Raw genomic sequence first — 15,055 nt, 5'->3', positions numbered from 1 at the left:
TCTGTAACATCCTATTTTCACTAGTTTTGTCCTGGGAGTTCAACAATTAAATCTGGATTCACCCCTTTGGCTGAGGATTATTTTTAAAATCAACTTTGTTATAAAATCAGTGGACTTTATTGCAAAAATAGTGAAGTTGGATTCTTCTTTGAGTTATAATCCCTTTTTCTATTGGCATTCTAATCCCTAAACTTTAGTTCCAGCTCTATTTTTTTGATCCAGAATAGCTCAGAGCCCCGACAAATATTTTTTTTAATTGTGACATTGGAGCGGTGGAGTGATAAAAAATTTCATGTAAACACCAAGACTTGGAATTTCAGGATGGCTGACAGACACCCCCGGGGATGGGTGGGACAGAATCAGCAGGAAAACACCCCAAATCAAACAAATCCTGGGAAAGCTCCCATGTAGCCAAGTCCTTGTTTCCAAATTAAATGTGTAAGTGAGACACTGGATTTGTTTGGATATTAAACTTGACTCCTGGACATTAAAAATGCATTTAAAATTCCATTATCTCCCTTAGTTTTCCCTCGGGAATCAACAGCACATTATTGTCTGCAGATTAATATTGATAATAATTCCAGAGAAAGTGAATATTTCTCTCCTGGCAGCAATCCCAAAAAAGAAATAACACAAAGGACAAATAAAAGCTGTGTCTGGAACAAAGGGACTAAACTGATAATGTTTCATGGAAGTCGCCAGTGGAGGAATATTTTCATACAAAGATCAAAAGCAAAGCCCATTTCTGTAAGGATCTATTCCTGGAATTTCATTGAATCATGGAATTCTGGAGTGGTTTAGATTGGAAGGGACCTAAAAGCCCATCCCAGTCCCATGAGCAGGGACACCTTCCACTAATCTGGGTTGCTCCAAGAGCCATCCTCCAAGGTGTCCCAGCCCGTGGCAGGGATTGCAACAGGATTTTTAAAGTCCCTTCCAACCCAAACCATCCCAGGACTCCATGGTTCTATCTCCTAAAGCAGAGGGAAGAGGTTTGGTATTCCAGCAGGACACCATGAGGCAAGCTGGAGTTCCCAACTCATGGCTTCCAAGGACTTCCAAGCTCCACATCCCACCTTGAGCAACACCTCATTCCCCACAGCAGCACTTCCAGCAACTGCTCCGTTCCTTCCAAACTTCACTCTGGATTTTCCTTTCCCAGCTTGGCACTGCAGCTTTGGAAGCTGCCAAATTCCTGATCATCTTAAAAACTTGGCACGTCATTCCTTTGCCAGACAGGGGCAAAGGTCAGCTCTGGAATAAATGGATTTAGCCAGCCCAGGGCTGCTCACAGACACAGAGCACCCATCTAATTTCAGGGATCCGAGTCCTGCCAGTATCCTTTGAGGACATTCCCTTCACAGCAGAGTTTTAAGCACATTCTCAGGCTTTGATTGAAAATTCCTTAAAGGTTGTTGGAAGAAAAAGTCATTTGAGTGGCTCCAGGAATTTCATTGTAGGTCTCCACGATGCCTTTCCGAATCTGGAATTCTCTAATTGTACAGAGTTTTTAATTACACGCCCAGTGATTTTAACTGTTCCCACTAATTATTTAACACCTCAAAGCCCTTTCGGTAACTTCTTTTTCAAGCAATCAAGACCATTTGGGGGTTTATAATTAAAAAGTGAAATAACTAAAAAAATCCATGGGGTTTTTGTTTGGTTTTGGGTTGGTTTGGGATCGTTATCCCTTTGTTTTCCCCACCTTGTGTCCCAGCCATGTTCCATGGTGCCCCTCGACCGGCAGGCGCTCCGCGTCCCCCGTCAGATCCGTCAGGGCATCCTGGAAGAAAAGCAGTCACCTTGCTTCAGGTGAGTCAAATCCGAGTCAGGATTCCAAAATGGGAAGGGCTCCAACTCTCTGGAATATCCACCAGGGAGGCCACTGCATATCCCACTTACTTTTGGGGACAGAGTTCCCCGGATGCTGATGACCACCTTCTTCTTGTCGTGGTCCACAGCCACATAGAAAGGGGTTTCATAAACCTGGAAGAGATCAGGAGAGACATTGCTGTTGGATTATCCTTTGCGAAAAGGAGACAGAGTGCGTGACAGGATTTGTGTCCAAATAACATAATTTTTTGATGGAAATGGAAGAGAAAAAGGCTTCATTTCCCTTCTTTGTCCCACTGCAGCCAGGAGCTGGTAAATGCCCTTGGGAAGGGGCTCTGGGATTGTCCTTACAGCGTCGTGGCAGGAAGTGTAGACGATGTCCACAGAGGTCATGTTCTCGTCCAGGAAGTGGCGCCGGATGGCGATGGCGTTGCAGCCACAGCAATTGTCCTCCTCGATGGTGACGCCGGGGGCGTAGCGCGGGCGCGACGGGCACAGGCAGCAACATCTGCGGGGAGGAAGCACAGCTTTGAGGGAAAAAGGCTGGATTTAGAGTGCCACTCCCAGAGGAAAGGCGGACCCTCCAAACCTTGTCCCAATGGCAGCGAGTGGCAAGTGAAGGAAAAACCATGGAACAGCCTCAAAATCTAGGATCAGGTGCAGTTTTCCTTTTGAGCACCAGAGAGAGCTACAATGCAGCCAGTCCCCAAGGACTCTAAGGATTGTGGGGTGGGATGGCTCCTCAAAGGACACTATCCTTGGAAGCGCAGTTTTCCAGTGCTTCAACGTGGAAAAGCCAACATTGACTAAGCTCCAGGTTTATTTATAGGAAAAAAAGGGCTTTACAATCATCCCAAAATAAAAAGAAAAGATCAGGTTGATTTTCCTTTTTTCTCTCCCACAAATAAAAGTATTCCCAAGGAATCACATTCCTCCCAATAGCCCAGGAAGTCCCAAAAGCTCATCCCCAAATTGAATCCAGTGACAGAATTCTGGCAGCTGGAAACAAACCCTTGCACCGGGGCAAAAATTCTGAGCTGGAAAAATCCAATTAATCTGAGGGAGCACAGCCCAAGCCAGGCAAATCTTGGAAGTCTTTTAATCAGGACCCAAATGTCAACTCCCTGCTTTTTGAGCTCCAAGAAGCTCTTTTTGGACTTGGTGTTGTGCCAGGTGAGTTGTCTCCGCTGACTGTTCCATGCTCCAGAGAGGATGGAGCAGAGGACAGGCTGGTTTATGTACTAGGAACTGGAAGGAATTCAGAAAGCCTTTGGAATATGAAGCCCAGAGAGACGGAAAGAAAAAACACGAGGAGAAAAAGGCAGAAAAGAAATGGAGCAGGGAGGAAGCACCAAGAGTATGACATAAATATGGGAAAAAACCAAAGGGTATTTCTAAACATGGGAAAACCAGGCAGGAAGAAAGGGATGAGGGTGGGCACTCACGAGCAGGATCTGGCCAGGCGGCAGAGTCCACATGTGGGCTTCCTCATGAGGTAAATGGGCCAGCCATAGGCAGCCAAGGCGAAGAGCATGTAGTAACACACTTCCCGGTACCGCTGCATCTCTTGCTGGAAGACACGGGACTCCCTGAGCCTGGAGTCTCTTGGAATTTCCTCCCCATTCCCTTTATCCATAGTTAGGCACGTGCCAAGTGCCAGCCCCATTTCCCAGCAGTGAAATGGGAGAGCAAGGTGGGGCTGCCAGGCAAGAGCCACTCCCTCCCAAAGATTCCTCTGCCTGATTTCATGAGGAATTCTCTGGGTATCCCAACATGCTGCCAAGGAAGATGCTTCCTGCAGATTTGGCAATGAGCTCCCTAAATATCCCCTTTCCAGCAGGCCACAGGATGCCTGGAGAGGGCCACAAAGCCAATTTGGGGTCATGTGAAACAGTTGCACCCTATAAAAGCTCAGTTATTCCAGAGAGCTGGATCAGGGGTTGGAGTTAAACACAGCAAAATAATCAGAGGGGAGAATCAAGGAAACATCAGGGAGAAATCAGAGGCAAATCAGAGGAAGAGCTGAAGAGGAAAACGGTGGGGAGATAATGAGGGTGCGGAAATTTGGTGGGAAAATGAGGCGGGAAAATCAAAATCAGGGATAAGTCACACAACTCTAAATCAGAGAGAAATTAGGGATAAACCAAAATTAGGGATGAATCAAAATCTGCAAAAAATCAGGAATAATGATTCTGACTCTCTTGCAGCAATATCACCTGCCTCCAGAGATCAAGTTTCACCAATATCCAGCCTCCAGAGACAAGTTTTATTCCATTCTCATAGAATTTCTTGGATTATTTCAAAGAGGGGCAGAAAGGCATAAGAGAAGCCAGTGAGGAAAAGAAAACAAAGATGACAGCTGGGACTGGAGGATCCCACATCCCAGGGACTTACCGCATTCTTCAAATCCAGGTATTTGGTGTTCCTGGTCACTGGCATTCCAGACAGGAAAGCTAAAATGTCATTGTTTGCCTAGAAGCCACAAATGCACAGAAAAATTCCTCTGTGTGACAGCAAGATAAAAATCTACTCTCAAATACCCCAACTAGGCCCCTCAAATACTTCCAATGTTTTTATTCCTGCCTGATTTGAATAACAATTCAAGGGTGAAAAAAAATCATTAAAATAAATCAATTTCCTACTGGGCTAACAATCTGCAAACCTCATCAGCAGCTTGGAAAACTTTTCCTGAATCCCAAATCAAGGGAAAAACTCCAATAAAATAAATCCATTTCCTACTGGCTTGACAGTGTGCAAACCTCAATAGCGGCTTGGAAATTTAGGAATTTTTCCCCCTGCAGATTGATAGAGTCTCCTCCATAGCTTTGTACAGTGGGAATAATCTTCCCATTCATTTCCAAGTACCTACAACTCCCTTTGAGGCTCTTTTGGGATCAAGAGCTCCTCCTGTATCACCTGCCTGGGGAGGATCAACCCAGATTCCAGACTTGACTCAGCACCAGCTGAGCCCTTTGACAAGGAAAAACTCAAGGGAAAGCTGCTGAAGTCGCCATTATTTTTCTTTCCCACCTCAGCGAGTGAGAACAGCCCAGAAACGAGGTGGGCAGCTGTTTCCCAGGGAATCCCAGAGCAGCTGGGAAGAGATTGCCAGGTTTTCCCACCTCATCCAGCACGGCGTTGCGCTTGGCGCGCTGCCGCTGCCGCAGGAGAACCAGCCCCGCAATGATGTCGGAGGGGACGATGTCCAGGTCCCGGAAAAATTCCGCAAAAAGGTAGGCGATCTCGGAGTAGGCGTCCTGCAAAATCCATGGAGAGAGGGGTTGGAGGAGGAGTTTGGGTGTGGGAAGCCTCAGAACAGGACACAAAGTGAGGACTGGACTCATTTTTGGAGCTCAGCCTCCGAAACAGCCACAAGATTCCTGCAGGGAACGCCAGATCTGGACTAATCACATGATTATTGTGTCTTGTTTGTTTTCCACAGTGCCACTCGGGGGCTGGATTTGTGCTGTGTGTGGGCATCTCGACATCCAAACAGCTCACACAGGACACGGGGAGGGAAAGGGAATGGTTTTGGCTCTCTCTGTTAAACAAAACAGAGAAAATGGGATGAAAACCAAGCAAATCCCAATCCAGTGCTACGTCGGAGTCATCCTTTCTCCTCTAAAGCAGAATAAAGGCCATTCCATGAGGAAAACCCACTAATTTTGTCCTATTTAAGAGTCTGTTCAACTCTAACTTTGCCCTGGGATCCTTTTTCCCATATTTATCCCAGATCTGAGATCCTGTTGCCCAAACTTAACCCAAACCTGGGAACCTTTCCCCAAATTTACCCAAGGCCTGAGACCCTTTTGCCCATATTTAACTTGCCTGTACTTATTCCAGACCTAGGATCCTTCTGCTCAAATTTAACTTGCCCAAATTAATCCCAGACCTGGGATCCTTTTGCCCATATTGCCAGGCTTTTCCAGGTTTATTTTGGATGACACCCAAACAAAAAGGCAGGAAAAGTAAAGACTGAGACACTGAATGCAGAATTCCCAGGAATGAAGGTGACCAAACCCAAAAAAGGAAGGACAGAAATGGAAGTGACCTGAGAGGGTCAAGCAAAGCCCTGGAGCAGAGGGACAAGGATATTTTGAAGAGAAATGTCCTTTCCTCACTTTTTGCTCTATGCTACAGGAAAAAAAAAAAAAAAAAACCAAAAAACACCAGACCTTTCAGGAGAATATTTTGGGAGGCTGGAGAGGGGCTGGAATGTGGGTCAGTGCTGACCTATCATTACTCCAGCCTAAAGACAAGGATGATCCAGAGGCTGGAGCAATAAAATGTGGAACTGTACTCACCAATGGTCCATATTTGACTCCTGCCATCCAAAACTTTTCCTACAAAGATGATCACAGCCTTACCTGAACCTTTATCCTGTGTTTCCATAGTATCCTTTATCTAGCATCAAAACCCACAAGACTGGAGTGTTGTGGAAACCCCGAGCACTCCAGGACGGGATTTCTCCTCTCCCTTCTTTGACCATCAAGACAGTAAATCCCTTCTCTTCCCTGCAGGAATGACCTACATCCTTTTATCCCTGCCAAACTCCTGGCGTGTGGGATGACTTTCTGTCATTTTTCACTTCCCTACAAAAGCCAGTTAAATCACCATTAAGAACTGGGGCTCCAGGTGCCAACTCTCTGTGCCAGCAGTGCCTTTGGAAAGCCAACAACATTCCAACTGCAGTATCCTTGAAAACCTGACCTCATCAATCCTAGCACGGCTCCTGTGAGCTCACAAGAAACGCCAAGAGCCTCCAAAGGAAACAGGACAAACACCCATTAATCCAAAGTGGCAGCTACAGCCCTGGATGCTCTGACAAAAAAAGGCCCTGATGGAAGTTCAATGCGTATTTTCCGCTCCAAAGGAACAGCTTTCTGTGGGAACACCTGACATTATTCCTGTTTGTCCACCTGGAGTGCTCTGCTACAAACCCTGAAGGCTCTGAGGCTTCAGACTTCACCCCAGATCCTTTCCCCAAAGCCATGTCCATCCCATAAAACACTTTTCCAGCCCAGAGGACAACGATCCTCTGCTGCTACTTTTTTTTTTTTCCATGGGGTCTGGGATAGGCAGCAATGGATTCATTTCTGATCCATTACGTGCTCATTCATTCCACACGCTGCCATGCCAGGACACAACATCAGGGTTTGTTTCTGCAGAGAAAAGAGGCTGGAAATTGCTCAAAAGCTGGATGTAAAGTGGAAATTCAACAGCATGAGGAATGTGAGGCATTTGGAATCCACTTTTATTCTAAGCTTAAAAAAAAGAGAGAAACAGTCACTGCAGAATGGAAAATGTGTTAAAAAGAACTTGAAATATTTGGAATACTTTGCAATCCTGAATAAAATGGAAGTTGTTCAGGGCATTTAGGTGCCTGTCAGGGCTCCCTCTCCCAGGATGCAGCATCCATGCTGTGCCTTCAGGACAGGAGTCTCCAGCACCTGGGCAAGGTGACCTGGATGTGCTCTCAGGGAGAAGGGAAGCGCCTCTGCTCTGGAGCACCAAGGAAAAGCTGCTGTGGGAGCTGCCAGGGCATAAAGCTCCCTTGGTCTCAGTTTTCCAGATGGATTTCCAGACGGATTTCCCCAGCAAATAAGCTGGGAGCTGGCAGGCCTGGGCTTGAAGTTCCCAGAAGGACACTCCCAAGGAACATGGTGGCATTTCAGCCAGGGAAAGGGATCCTGGGAGGGGCAGCATTCTGGGACACGGTGCTGGATTTCTACACAAGGGCTGTGACAATTCCTGAAGCCTTCCACACCCTGGAAGCTGCACCTGTGGATAATTCCACAGAACTCGCTAAGAAATGCTGTTAATCCAATTCATCACCTGGGAAGAACAATTGTTCACCTGACTCTCCTTTATTTTTCCACTTTCCCTTTGGAGCTTTCAATCCCAAGTCTCATTTCTCCTCCTCTCCACGTTCACATCCCTTCCAATGTGCTCCTTTTCCCGCTGCATCCTTTTGGAGCACGAACTCTGGGCTATATTTAGTGAGGACACAGCGGCTGTGGTCGGTCCCTTGGTGTTTTCCCTGTCATTTTCCGTGCCCTTCTAACTGGAGTTAAACGTCTGGGCGGATTTTTTGGCCACTGCTGGTTTTGTTGGAATGTCCTTGATAAATCCCAGCTTTTTCCCTGAGAGGTTGTAACTAATTCAGAGCTCAGTGTCTGCAAGTACACAAATCTCCTGATTTTTATGACTTTCTCCTCCCTTTGAGAACAATTCCCTGGTTCTGCTGGCTCCTTCAGGAGTCCTCAAATCCTCAGAATTTTAACCAAATTAGTTAAATCAAAAGGAAATTTTTCCAGCACCAAAGTCTGACTTGCCTCTCCAGCAGGTCCTCTGGAATGCTGGTGAATCCCACCCTCAGGCACAAACCTGTTCCTAGTGATTCTAACGGGAATGGAATGATAACTTTTGGGGAAGGAATTTCAAGGCCTTTACTCTTCCCTGCTAGAGAACAGCAAGGCAAAGTCCCAATGGCAGCACATGAAAATTCCCAGTGATCTTCACATGGCCCTATGGATTAGAGAGTTTTTGATTGTCAGGAGAGCCAGAAGTATTTTGGTGATTCTTCCAGGTTTGTTTTCCCATTTCCAAATGCTCCTCCTTAAGGGTGTGAGACTGATGGAAATAACAGGAGAAAGTGCTCAGGAAGAGGCTGATAAAGGGAAATGGGAGCTGCCCAGAAGTGCTGCCAAATGTGACCCTAACCTGAGGGAAAACAAGGATTTCTCCCATGGATATTTTGATTCCCAACAGGAGATTTGTGGTACCCACCGACTGGGAGTCCTTTGTCCGTGTGCAGCAAAGGAACACTTTGAGCCTGCGTGTCCAGCTGCTGGCTTGTCCCTCTTCCAGGCGGTGTCTGGGAATAAAGGGGAGAGCAGGAATGTGAGAAGAGGCAGAACATGGTGTAGGATCCAACATGGAGTGGCACAGCCTGTGCTATCCCTGGAAAAATGGGATAAGGTTCCCCCAATCCTCCTTTTCACCAGGCTGAGCCCCTTCAGTTCCCTCAGCCACCCCTGGTGCTCCAGCTCCTTCCCCTTCCCTGGATATGCTCCAGAGAAGTGTGAATGCACAGGATAAGCACTGTGTTTGGATACCTGGTATCCTGCCTGAAGGGGATGCATGGAATGAAGCTCCTGTTGCAATTTGGCAGCTGCTCCATGTGCCAGGATGTGCAACCATTCAGGAGAAAAAGTTACCTCAGGGTGAGGGAGTGGGAATGGCACAAGAGACCCTGAGCATTTCAGACATGCAATTTTTCCCAATCACAGAATCAAGGAATGCTTTGGGTTGGAAGGGACTTTTAGGATCATTGTGTTCCACCCCCTGCCACAGAAGTAGGGACTGATTCTGTGCCAGACTTCCAAGCTCCCTGAAGTGCACAGCTCCTCTTTTTTTTTAGGGAAACACAGATCTAATCCAGGTCAGAGCAATCCAAAATAAAACACCACTCCACTTTCTGGCAGGGTATCCCATCAGGATAAGCCCAAGCCCAGCAAGTGGGTTGCACATGGAATGAAAAGATGCTGGCAAAGGAATATTTGCCTGAAATGGAAGGAGCAGATCCCACAGGGATCCATCAGCTCCTGCCTGAGTATCTGAAAACAGCTCTCCAAAACCTTTCAGAAAAGGAATGGGAATATGAGTGGCAGCAGGGCTTTGCTCCCCCAGATTCCAAAGAACTTCAGAATTTCCCTGGTGGGGTTCAACAACCAAGTGTACTCTGAGCTGTTTTCCCTCCATCTTTTCCCAAATTCTTTTTTCCCAACTTCCACACATTCAGTAGGAGCTCGGAAGCTCCTTGGAAAAGCCTTGGCACAGCAAGCCCAGCCTTTTATTGGGTTGTTTCTTTTTTCCAGCCCACACACACCACGATGCCACTGGGAAAGGAAATCCACCGTGGGACACAATCCAGCCAGGCAGAGAACTTCCTCATCTATTCCTTGGAAAGGATTTCTTTCAGCAAGAGGGAGAAGTTGGGAATGTATCCTTTGGAAACAATTGTTTGAGCAGCGAACAGTCACATTTGATGTTTGTTTTTCACATCATAGCCCACAGCGTTTGCTTGTTAACAGCTGTTAACATTCCCTTTCCAGAGGGAAAATCCATGAACAGCAGGAACAAGCTCTCCATAAATGCTGCAGGCCTGGAGGGAAAAACTCAGCCAAGGGAGAAAGGCCTTCACTCAGCTTTCTGGAATCTCAAAATTCCCCAGAGAGGAGAGATTTTTGGGGTTGGTTTGAATTTACTTGTGCAAGCTGTGGAGCTCAGATTTGCTTTGGAAAAATCATCACAGAATTCTGGAATGGTTTGGGATGGAAGAGACCACAAAGCTCATCCAGTTTCAGCCCCTGCCATGGGCAGGGACAGCTCCCACTGTCCCACACTGCTCCAAGCCCTATCCAGCCTTGGACATTTCCAGGGATAGAGTACACAGCTGCTCTGGGAAAACCATTCCAGTGCCTCACCCCTCTCACAGGGAAGATTTTTTTTTCCTTGGATGCAGTACTACATCCACAATATCATGCTTCTTATGTTCCTGGGAATTTCCTGATTCCAAGCAGCAATCACCATGCTAGGCACTAATTCCAAATATTCCAGGCCACTGTAACACATTGGAAAGGTCAGAAGGAATATCTGGCATTCCACAAAAAAACCCAGGCTCCTTCCCACAGAACTTGATGCACTATCCTTAGAAAAGCCCAGTTTTCCCTCAAAAGGGACCTCAATCCAAGTCATTGGAATACAGAAAACAGACCAACCCAATGAAAAATGGGAAATTTACAGAGTGGTTTTTGAAAGCCCCATTTTTTATCCCTCAGATCCCGATGCCCTCCAAAGCCACATTCCTCAAGGACAGTCACATATCAAAGGAAACAAAGGCTGTTTGTGTTGTCCCCTACTGGAAAAAAATCCTTCAGAAAAAGCTTTGCTTGGTGAAAAAAAGCTTTTTCTTTCCCCATCTGGGGAGCTCTAAGATGGAATCAACTCTTAATTAAAAGATCCAACTGCCAACACAAATGGAATTGTTCCTTGGCCAAGACTAAATAGGAGAAACCTCAGGGCAAAAGGTTGGATTTTGGAGAGGAAAATAAAGGAAGAAAGGGGATTTGGAAGGAGATGCTGCCTTGAAGGAAGGAAAATTTAAGCACACTGTCACTGTTTCCACGGAAAATGCTGCTATGGGCTACGGACAAACAGGTTGTTGTGGTCAGCAGGGTCCATGAGGATCCACAAATCCAGTCATTAAGACAGAATCCAGCTGGATTCTGCATGGCTTTGCCTCCTTTGGATGCAGGTGCCCACACACAGCACCTGACAGGGAGCTGCATCCTCCCAAAATCCCCTTCAGCAGAGCAGAATGGTCCCTGCAGCAAGGCAAGGAGAAGGGCAAGCTCCCAAAAAAGCAGGACACCCTTCCAGAAACCTTGCCCTGAGAAGCTGTGGTTGCCCCATGTCTGGAAGTGTTCCAGGACAGCTTGGACAGAGCTTGGAACAACCTGGTACAGTGGAAGGTGTCCCTGCCCATGGCTGAAAGGGCTTTAAGATCCCTTCCAGCCCAAACCATCCCGGAATTCGCTGGCTTGAGGAGGATTTTGGGTGACTGCAGCCATGAGGACACAGCACTGGTAACCCTGAAACCCTCCACTGATTCTTTCCTTAAATCTTTGTGTCCTTGGATAGAAGGGAAATTCGGACTGCTGTGAAGACAGGCTGGGAGAGCTGGGAATGTTCAGTCTGGACAAGAGAAGGCTCCAGAAAGATCTTAAAGTGCGTAAAGTGGATCCAAGAGAGCTGGAGAGGGACTTTGAACAAGGAGCTGGAGGGACAGGACAACGGGAAATGGTTTCCCACTGACAGAGAGAGGGTAGGGATAGATGGGATATTGGGAAGTGAAGCTTCCCTGTGAGGGTGGTGAGGCCCTGGAACAGATTTCCCAGAGAAGCTGTGGATGCACCATACCTGAAAGCATCCAAAGCCAGGCTGGAGCTACCTTGTCTAGTGGAAAGCATCCCTGTACATGACAGGGGGGTGGAATTCAATGATCTTTAAGGTTCCTTGCACCCAAGGCACCCTGGAATTCTGGGATCCCACGGAATGCTGCCTTACCTGAGGTTGTAGGTCCTTAGGTTGCGCTGCCGGCGCTTGGTGGCGCGGAGCTTGACGAAGGTGCGTCCCGTGGGATCGAAGACACACAGCACAGTGATGCACACACTCAGGATCACCACCCAGTTGCACACCACCATTCCTGAAAAAAACCCCAGGAGTCACGTGCTCCAGCCTTTACTTCCCACCCCAAACTCCCGCAGAAAAAGGAAATCCTCTGGAAAGGCTTTTAAGCCACAGCTGGATGAGTCTGCTGGCTGTTTTATGGGGCCATTAAATGCTCCCTGAGTATCTGGGACTGCACCATTAACATCATCCCCACCAGGAGACTGGGAAAGGCTTCCAGGAAAACAGTAAAACCATTCTGAAGGGAAAAAGTGGAATTTACAGACTGCCCTTCCCTGGGAACACACATCCCTGCCTGAGTGCCGGCAGCACAGGCGGATGAATGGAACGACTGTTCCGAGCAATAAACAGGAAAACAAGCCCCACATTGACAGCTCCCATCCACTTCCCAGAGTCAATGGGCACAGGCAGGAATGAAGGATGCCCGCCAATCGGTCGGAATGCTCCCAGGCCACATTCCAGCTCCGTACCCAGGGTGACACTCTTGGCTGTGATGTCGTTGCAGGAGGTGTAGTACTGTGTCAGCCACACGATGCCCACGATGGCGTACACGAACTCAATCACCAGGATCGCTGGAAAAAATGGGAACAGCACGGATGATGGCAGCCTTTTCCCTAAGGATGAGCTCCTCTCCCCATTTTCTCACAAGGAATAGGTATAAAAACTTTGGAAGGGGATGCGTAAGGAGATGAGCCTAAAGTGCAACATGTTCCAAATAACTCCGAACAAATGGGATCGTGGAGGGGTCAGCGCCCTTGGTTGTGTCACAGGTATGAATCAGAGATCCAGACCTTCCTCCCACGCTGCTGGAAAGACTCCCTGAGGCAGCAGGAATGACAGGACCCAAACCTTAACTACCTCAGACAGCTGGCCTGACTCACAGATCCCAAATACGTGAGTGTGTGGATCCAGGATTAATCCTGCTCACTATGCTTAGCAAACATTCTCGGCACCTTTGCAGCCCTTCCCATAACAGTTCCAAGGAGACAGCGCCTAAGGAGCTCCTCAGTTTTGCATGTGACTGACAGCAAACTAGAAACTGGGGATTAACAGTGCTTCCCTGGAACAAAAAAGCTGGGAAACTGCTCTGAAGTGCCCATCCTCCCACTTTCTCCCCAGAATTCCAAAGGACATGTGGGCAATCAGGTGTGGAGAAGGTGAATACCTTGCTTGAGATTGCCTAAATTTTGGTGGAGCTGAGACTAAATCCAGCCTGGCTTATCCCACTCACCCTCCATATCTCCTGTTGGCATGGAATCTTTCCATAAGTGGCTTTGCTACAGACCTGGAAAGACCAGTTCCAGGAGACAGAGCTTTCCTGGGCAAGGAATCAGGGCTGGGACTGGCTCCTGCTGAACCCAATTTATGCCCGAGGTAGGTTTTGCTTCCCTTGGCTCCTCTCCCCTTTGCCTGCTGCAGGACAGGAGCAGCAGGAGCAGGGATGAGACATTCCCAGGTTCACATTAGAGTTAATTCCCTAAATTCCTCTGCATTAAACAGCACATGCTTAAATTGGGATAGTCACATGGACCTTGCCCACACACTGGTCACGCTCCCACTTCCATCAGCACAACTGATCAACCACCAAGAGCAAAATACGCAGGGAAAAGGGAATACAAGACCCAAAATCCAGAGGAAATCCCACTCCTGAGCACACAGAGAGTTTACGGAAGAAGAAGGGATGCTTTAGGGGGCAGGAAAACCTTTCTTTGGATTCTCCCTACCTCCTCTGCCCCACTTAGTCTGGTTTTAACACAAACTGCCAGGCTCTCCATGCTTCCCTAGGGAGACTGGCTGGGAAGCTGGAGAGGGAGATTTGTTTGCTGTTTGCGTTAATGACTTGCATTGAGCATTCCAAGTCTTCCAGACTGAGCTTTCAAGCAAGGTTATCCTTATTTTAGTGGATTCTGCAGGAAAACAACACACAAAAAGCAGGGATGCAAACCCACAGGATGATTTGTTTGGAATGGGCTTGGCTCTGCATCTCCAAAGATTTTTCTCTTAAAACCTTCATTTGGTACAGAAAAATCTGATTAAATTTCTGAAAGGCAACAGAATCCAGGGGAAACAAGGTAAAAGGGAATGAGGGATCAAGGAATAATTCTCTTCCCTGCTCTGGTTTTTGGAGAGGGAGCAAGACAGGAATTGCTTATATAGGAAGAGAAAGAAAGTGAGAAGGTGGAACACCTATTTTCCTTCCAGTGCCTGGAGGGATGGATCAGGTGAGTCAAGAGGCAACACCTTGGAGTCAGAACCTTTGGGATTTATGCCTCTATCCTTGGAAAACGTAGGGGGGAAAAGAGAGCCAGAAGGGGAGCAGATTCCATGAGAGGAAAAGGAGGCTATTTGGGACACCGCCTGCCAGTCTGACAGCCGTGACAAGGCGCAGCCTATGGATTCATCGGGATGCACGGCACATCCTGGCAGCCATCTGCCAGAGGAGCTGCAGCAGGCAGGGAGAGGAGGCTGCAGGGAGGAGCACACGGAAGCGCTGAGGCTCCGGCCGCTTACCCAGTCGGACATAGAGGACGTACTGCATGGAATCCCGCGGCTCCGTGTACAGGATGCTCCCGCGCATGCTGAGCCAGATGATGGCCAGCTCGGCGATCATGCAGCTCAGCAGGATGCCCAGGTAGCCCCGGCCGTGGTCCACCAGGTTCAGGGAGCACGTCTCGTTGGGATTGTACACCAGCCCGAAGAGCACCACCGAGAGAATCACAAACCTGCGGGGCAGGAAAGCCAAGGGAAACCATGGAATATCCCACAGCTGCTTCCCTCCTCAGTGTCCCACAGCTCCTCTTCATTTGGGCCCCAAATCCCCACAAGCCATCCAGAGGCCCTGCTAGCCCCAGCAGAACCATTTCATCCATGACACATTATCCCATGGGATTTGCCACTGCAGAGAAGCTGTGGCTGCCACATCCCTTGGAAGTGTTCAAGGCCAAGTTGGATGGGGTTTGGAGCAACC

The 15,055-nt window shown here is 47.9% G+C and overlaps 1 protein-coding gene across 5 annotated transcripts in view; it reads right to left on the bottom strand.

Annotated features, from left to right (window-relative positions):
• Positions 1 to 15,055, bottom strand: part of DAGLA (diacylglycerol lipase alpha) — a 57,887-nt gene that overhangs the window by 17,755 nt on the left and 25,077 nt on the right. For all 5 annotated transcript variants that reach the window (XM_039703486.1, XM_039703484.1, XM_039703483.1 and 2 more), the window contains 10 exons: positions 14,599 to 14,810; positions 12,558 to 12,659; positions 11,965 to 12,103; positions 8,623 to 8,710; positions 4,956 to 5,090; positions 4,228 to 4,305; positions 3,279 to 3,403; positions 2,185 to 2,341; positions 1,903 to 1,986; positions 1,706 to 1,783 (listed from right to left, as the gene is read on the bottom strand). In XM_039703486.1, coding sequence (XP_039559420.1) covers positions 1,706 to 1,783; positions 1,903 to 1,986; positions 2,185 to 2,341; positions 3,279 to 3,403; positions 4,228 to 4,305; positions 4,956 to 5,090; positions 8,623 to 8,710; positions 11,965 to 12,103; positions 12,558 to 12,659; positions 14,599 to 14,810 — 1,198 coding nt within the window. The remainder of the gene's footprint in view (positions 1 to 1,705; positions 1,784 to 1,902; positions 1,987 to 2,184; positions 2,342 to 3,278; positions 3,404 to 4,227; positions 4,306 to 4,955; positions 5,091 to 8,622; positions 8,711 to 11,964; positions 12,104 to 12,557; positions 12,660 to 14,598; positions 14,811 to 15,055) is intronic.

The sequence above is a fragment of the Passer montanus genome, unplaced genomic scaffold (genome assembly GCF_014805655.1).
Source record: "Passer montanus isolate IOZ18808 unplaced genomic scaffold, ASM1480565v1 scaffold163, whole genome shotgun sequence".
NCBI classification, from domain to species: Eukaryota; Metazoa; Chordata; class Aves; order Passeriformes; family Passeridae; genus Passer; species Passer montanus.
The sequence above is the reverse complement of the archived record's forward strand: the minus strand, read 5'-3'. Positions and strand labels throughout refer to the sequence as shown.